At 35.3% G+C, this 6,660-nt stretch overlaps 1 protein-coding gene across 1 annotated transcript; it reads left to right on the top strand.

Annotated features, from left to right (window-relative positions):
- Positions 1-3,532: 3,532 nt before the first annotated feature.
- On the top strand, positions 3,533-5,034 carry LOC143547323 (putative polyamine transporter At1g31830). The gene has a single exon (XM_077038779.1). It carries the CDS (start codon positions 3,601-3,603, stop codon positions 5,023-5,025), a length of 1,425 nt encoding a protein of 474 aa, XP_076894894.1. The 5' UTR covers positions 3,533-3,600; the 3' UTR covers positions 5,026-5,034.
- Positions 5,035-6,660: the final 1,626 nt, after the last annotated feature.

Below are 6,660 nucleotides of genomic sequence, written 5' to 3'. Positions count from 1 at the left end.
TCGATTTTAGCTAAAACAATTTAGTTACGGGTCAAAATTGAAATAATTTGACATGGGCCATTTTTGCATTTGAGTATTTTTTAGTCAAGTTACGGAATACGGATCAAAGTTTGACATTTGAAAAAGAAAACAAGTTAATTTAGATATTCACTTGATTTTAATGGTTTATAGTTTGGGAATTGTTGACAAAAAGTCAAAATTTGATTCTAAAAGGGTTTTTTTTTTTTTTTTTTTTTTGTGAATGTACTGTTGTAAAAAAAACAAGTGAAAGTATTAAAAAAAAAGCTTAAACAAGAGGTACTGTTTTATTATACCTCCACTTCTATCAATTGCTGGAAACGAGGTGACATTTGTATTCTGTTTTAATGGATTTTTGTATGTGTTCAGGTGTATAATCAACAACATACTTCAAGCGCCGCCTCTGGAATCAGGATGTGTACTCTGAATCGAGCATGAAACAGTTATTGATCCAAAATTCCGTACACAAGCACTGGAAGCTATTTACTATCACATTACAGTTCATATTTATCACGAATTTTCTATTTATAGTTATGTGGTACTTGTGTATATGCTGATGGGTTCATTAACATATTGTGTATTTGAACTTTCAAATTATGGCATCATAGAGTAGAGACATTACTAGAACAAAATTCAAAATAGCTTTACCAAACTCCGCAGATGCAATCTTTGTTTTATATATATTTTTACTATTATCTGACTGGTTTGGGCCAAATCCAACAGGAGACCAACTAAAACTTACCTGACCATGAAAAAAAAATGATATGAGTGTATGCTTTTTGAGATATGTTTAATAGAACGCGAGCATTGATAGTTTATAGTGATCAAGTCTACTTGGATATAATGGACTAAATTGTAACTAATATGCTTAATGTGTATGCATATGTTGTATGTATACACTGTAAAGATTATGACAGAAACCATATATTGTATGCATACATTGCATGCATATTGCCATTGCATCGGGTATCATACCTGCAAACCATCCGTCCCCTTTCGTCTCCTTCTTTCAGTTTTGAAACCCTAACCCCACACACATCTAATACAATAGCGCGCTTACCATATGCATCTCCATCTCTAACGAACGAGGGTACCAAATCCTCTAAAGGTATACATTTGGTTGTATTTCATTAGGAAACGCATGGTAAAGATTTAATTTGACTCTTACTAATTTTATTCACGGATAAGTAGATGGAAGTTTGTAGTTTTTGGCATTATTAACATAAACTAACTGATATACCATACATGCAACTTTTGTGAGTTTTTTTATTTATTTTTTTAAATAAAGTATTTTAATGTTCTATATTTTTTTAAATAAAGTTTTTTTAAACGTTTTACAATGTTAATTAAAAGTAGGAAATGAATAGAATATCATTATTCGTGTATTCATATGGTATATGTGGTAAAGTACTTTCTTATTTGCATTTCAATTCGTGCGGTGTGAGTTTTTTCCTTGTGGGGCGGGGATTGATTTAATAAATTCGTAGCACTGCAACTAATCATTATGAATTACAGAAAGGAAATAAAGTGCAAATATGAGGAGTAAAGCAACTGATTTCTCAATAATCACAAGTGGTCTAATATGCGTTTCGATGCTTACAAGTGGAAATTGAATATCAATTTATCATCTAATTAAGGGTGTTTACAGGAAACTAAGATTCTGCTATGATTTTATGTGATTACAGGTACATACTTGAACACAGATGCTGGTACTATGTCCCTATTTTGAACATGGACATTTTAAAACATTACACAAATTCATGGACTTTGTATAACTGTTGACAGGATTACATGTGGAGAGGAAATAGGGGTTTGGTTAAGCAATGCACAACTCTAATACAACCTTATTTGGACATGGAAGCTAAGGTTATTTTTCATAATTCATGTAAGTGCTATTTGTTTCTCATAGCAACTCTAACTTCAGTAGGTTATACTTGCGGTCTTCTACATGTGAATATTGAAGTGATCTTTTGTGTGGTTATTTATAGTTGTAAACGGTGTGTTATGATTCGTTGTCATTATTAGTTTCTATTTTTTTGGACCTTTTTACTCTATAAAATGCCACCAATCTGCATTTTGTTAATTGTTTTACCGTTGACAGGAAATCACATATCATTTGCCATCATGCATAACCACACACTTAATCATAGTAATGTCTAAGTAAGGTCGGGTTAGAAAAAAGTATAGGTTATTGAAATCGTATTCGTTATGAGAATTACGAAAAGAACTTACCCATTGTTAGCATAAATTAGATGGGTTAGAAATTGTATAGTTTTCCATTCTTTTTTTTCCTTTCATTCTTAAAAAGTCAAAGTCGGGAGGCCCATATCAAATTGCTACAAAAACTTTCAAACAAATTAAAATTGTAGTACTCTTTAACTAATCTCACACTTTGCAAACATTATAACGCATAATTAATTAAATTAAGATAAAAATTATATATTCAAAATAAAATTAAATAAAAACACTAAATAAACCCGCGTGTTACGCGGGTTAAAAAGTTGTAAGTAATAATCATGTTTATTAAACGAAAACCTGAGTTTAGATTCTCTTGACGATGGCCGACTACTTGGGAAGTTAGCAAAGCAAACCCCATCGATAAGTTCGTAACCCTTTTTTTCTTTTCTTTATTATTGTCTAAACTTGATGATCCATCTATTCTATAATGTAATCTTGCTACCAAACATCTATCTTTGCAAACTAGGTTACTTCCCCCAATTAGCTAGCTGATTGTATTTGTATTTGTATGTATCATTCATTTTGTGTCATTTGGAGATTGGTCAACTGTTGCTTCAATCTTGGTCAACTTTGATGAGTTGCTGAAATTTGATCCTTATGTTGACTGCTCAAATTGTTTCAGTTTGGTAAATTGGTTAATATAACCCTTGTGTTGACTACTTACTTCTCTTTAATAATTAATCAGAATTCTTGATGAACAGTAATGAGACAATTAGCAAAAACAAGATATCATAAGGGAAGAATATACTTCTTTTACAGTCATAATCTTGTTAAAGTTCCAATCTTTTTTGTTTTGTGATTTTGTATTTTTGCAGCTTGAATTTGCATTTTAGCCTCCTTTACAAGTATATCTTCAATCTTGGTCAAGTTTGGTGAATTGGTCAACTCTAATCCTTGTGTTGACTGGTCAACCATGCTTCACTTTTTTTTTTTTTAAGTGCAAGAATTCTTGATGAACAATATTGGGACAATTGCCAAAATAAGACAATGATAATGAAGAATATAGATAGTTATTTACTTCTTTTGTAGTCATAACCTTGTTAAGTTGTTGTATCTTGTTAAATTTCAAATCTTTTTGCGATCTTGCAGCTTAGTTTGCATTTTGACTTATTTACAAGTATATCTTCAATCTTGGTCAATTTTGGTAAATTTGTCAATTCTAATCCTTGTGTTGGACAATTGGCAAAACAAGACAATATTATTGAAGAATATAGTTCTTTACAGTCCTAATCTTGTTAAAGTTCCAATCTTTTTTATATTTTAGAAGCTTAAATTTGTATTTTGACCTGATTTAAGTAATCGCAGAAATTGAGGATCACAAGTAATAAACAGACATCAATTCCCATGGGGGGATACAATGTACAATATTCAGGGATCAATGAGCAACATTCTCCTAGAGGAAGCTCCAGTCAAAATATCAAAAAAATCTCCATTTTACCCCTCATTTTCCTCATATTCTATGAGGTATCTGGAGGCCCGTTTGGTGTCGAGGATAGCGTTAAAGCAGCGGGCCCGCTTTTAGCACTTATTGGGTTCTTAATATTCCCTTTTATATGGAGTGTACCCGAAGCATTAATAACCGCTGAAATGGGCACAATGTTCCCCGAAGATGGCGGTTATGTAATTTGGGTGTCGTCCGCTTTAGGCCCGTATTGGGGGTTTCAACAAGGTTGGATGAAATGGCTTAGTGGGGTCATCGATAACGCGTTATACCCGGTTATGTTTCTCGATTATCTAAAATCGGGTTTCCCGGCTTTAGGTGATGGGTATCCTCGAATCCTAGCGGTAATCGTGCTGACCATTGGTTTGACTTACATGAACTTCCGGGGTATGACGATTGTCGGGTGGGTCGCGGTTCTTTTAGGCATCTTTTCGATCATTCCATTTATTATTATGGGTTTTGTCTCGGTTCCCAAAATCGAGCCTTCGTGGTGGCTTGTGGTGGACTTGCATACGGTAAATTGGAACTTGTACTTAAACACGTTATTTTGGAATCTAAACTATTGGGACTCGATAAGCACATTAGCGGGTGAGGTAGATAACCCGAAAAAGACACTCCCGAAGGCTTTGTTTTACGCGTTAATACTTGTTGTTTGCGGCTACTTTTTCCCTCTTCTTGTCGGGACAGGGGCGGTCCCGCTCCACCGCGACGTTTGGACCGAAGGGTACTTTTCAGAAATTGCTAAAATAGTCGGTGGCGTGTGGTTGAGATGGTGGGTCCAGGCAGGGGCTGCCATGTCAAACATGGGAATGTTTGTAACTGAAATGAGTAGCGACTCGTTTCAGCTTTTGGGTATGGCGGAGCGTGGTATGCTTCCCGAATTTTTCGCGAAAAGATCGCGCTATGGGACCCCGGTGATCGGGATATTATTTTCGGCTTCAGGTGTGGTGTTGCTCTCACAGTTGACTTTTCAAGAGATCGTGGCAGCCGAGAACTTTTTATATTGTTTTGGGATGATTTTGGAGTTTATTGCTTTTGTGAGATTGCGAATGAAGTGGCCGGCTGCGAGCAGGCCTTATAAGATACCGGTTGGAACCATGGGTGCTGTTGTTATGTGTGTGCCTCCGACTATATTGATTTGTGTGGTTTTGGCTTTGTCGACGGTTAAGGTTATGGTTATAAGTCTTTTAGCTATAATTATCGGGCTCGTGTTGCAGCCGTTTTTGAAGTATATGGAGAAGAAACGATGGGTTAAGTTCTCGACTAGTGAGGATCTGCCGGACCTGCGTGATGGTCATGAGGACGACGAGTCGTTGGTGTCTTCGTGAGCGGTGACATTAATGTGTGATTTAGAGCCTGTTTATAGTTTGTGCTATGATGACAAAATCTGTGTTTTTGGGTGGAGGTTAGTGGTCATTTTGTTTAAGTAAAAGTGATAACTATGCTGCTAAACTTGTACATCTATGTGACTGGCAAACTTTGATTGCGAACAAGTCTAGCCGAGCTCTAGGTCGTGGTGCTGTCTCGATGGCTGGCTCGGTTTGTGAAAGATTTAAGCTTCTAGAGGTGTAAACTTTGATCCGTTTACTTAATATGGATCGATTGAACTTGTATTTAATATGAATTCGAAGTTATAAACTTAGCTAAAACAATTTTTTTTTATAAAAGTAGGGTATATTTAGGTATTTATTTATTCACTTAGGGGCTGGCATTTTTTTCTTTAATCACAAATAGGGCCGTAGCAGTTGATATCGACGAATAAGTATTTGTTTTTTAAGTGTGTAAGTGGACGGCCAGGGAATGTAAGAGGAGTGTTAGATTAAAAACCTTGTTTCCACTTAATATTGGCGAATAAAGGTAACTTGGTAAGAGCTTACGTGACTAAATGCTCTTTTCACAAAAAAGGTTAACTAGTGATTTGCTCGCGCGCTGCGCGGTAAAATCGGTCAATAAAATCAGGGTGTTGCAGTGGTGAATCAACGCAAATTCAGTCAATAGTAGCTACGTTGGTTACGGTAGGGTTGAGCACGGTTCGGTTCGGTTATTAGGCGAAACCTAAACCGAAACCGAAGTAATCGGTTATTTGAATATGCAAACCCTTTGGTTTTCGGTTTTTTGTTTAATTTCGGTTTCGGTTCGGTTATTTTCGGGTTTTTTTTTTTCAATTATGTGTTGACATTGCAAAAAAGAAAATTAAAAAATGAAACGTGTTAGAGTACCACAGTCCACATATATATTTAATTCTCAAAAATAGTTACGTGTTACGTGCAACTATACGAATACAAAGTTGCTAAATAGAGTTTAAAAATTAAAAAGTATTAAAAGTTTAGTCCCGATCTTTATTCATCATCTTAGTTATTTATCTTAAAAGTTTAGTCCATTCCTCATCCTCTTGATAATCTTTATCATCATCAATCGGTTCGGTTATTTTCAGATTTTTAAAAATAAATAACCGAATCGAAACCGAAATTTCGATTTTTCATAAAAACAAAATTTTAATCGTCGGTTAATGCTTCGGTTCGGTTTTTTCGATGCGGTTTTTCCGGTTGATTCGGTTTTCTGCTCACCCCTACGTTACGGTATTGGAACTAAAACAAAATAGAAATAAAAAAATAAGAATAAAAATTGAGGTAGGCCAATGGAGTGGCGTCAGTTGGTTCCGGACGATAGCAGCGAGTCAACGTGAATTTAGTCAGTATTAGCTACGCTTGTTATGGTACTGGAACTTAAACAAAACGAAAACAAAAAATAAAAATAAAAATGAAAGTGAGCCGACGAGGTGACGTTGGTCGGTTCCAGACGCTGAGGCAATGACTCTAGGACACTCATATAACATATTATAATTTTTTTGTTAACATATTTAAAACAATGTTTATTTGGTCGGTAAACCCGAGTGTTGGTAAAACCTGATCATCGAAACGTCGAGTCGACTCGTATTCGGGCATTTGTGGTGGTGAGTCGGT

The sequence above is a fragment of the Bidens hawaiensis genome, unplaced genomic scaffold (genome assembly GCF_021521415.1).
Source record: "Bidens hawaiensis isolate Kalapana, Puna unplaced genomic scaffold, B.hawaiensis_p1.1 tig00014712_1, whole genome shotgun sequence".
Classification (NCBI taxonomy): Eukaryota; Viridiplantae; Streptophyta; class Magnoliopsida; order Asterales; family Asteraceae; genus Bidens; species Bidens hawaiensis.
This window is presented reverse-complemented; position numbering and strand designations above follow the sequence as displayed.

What these genes read in the sequence shown, in the direction of transcription:
- LOC143547323 (XM_077038779.1), top strand. Translation starts at nt 3,601, where the DNA reads ATGGGGGGATACAATGTACAATATTCAGGGATCAATGAGCAACATTCT.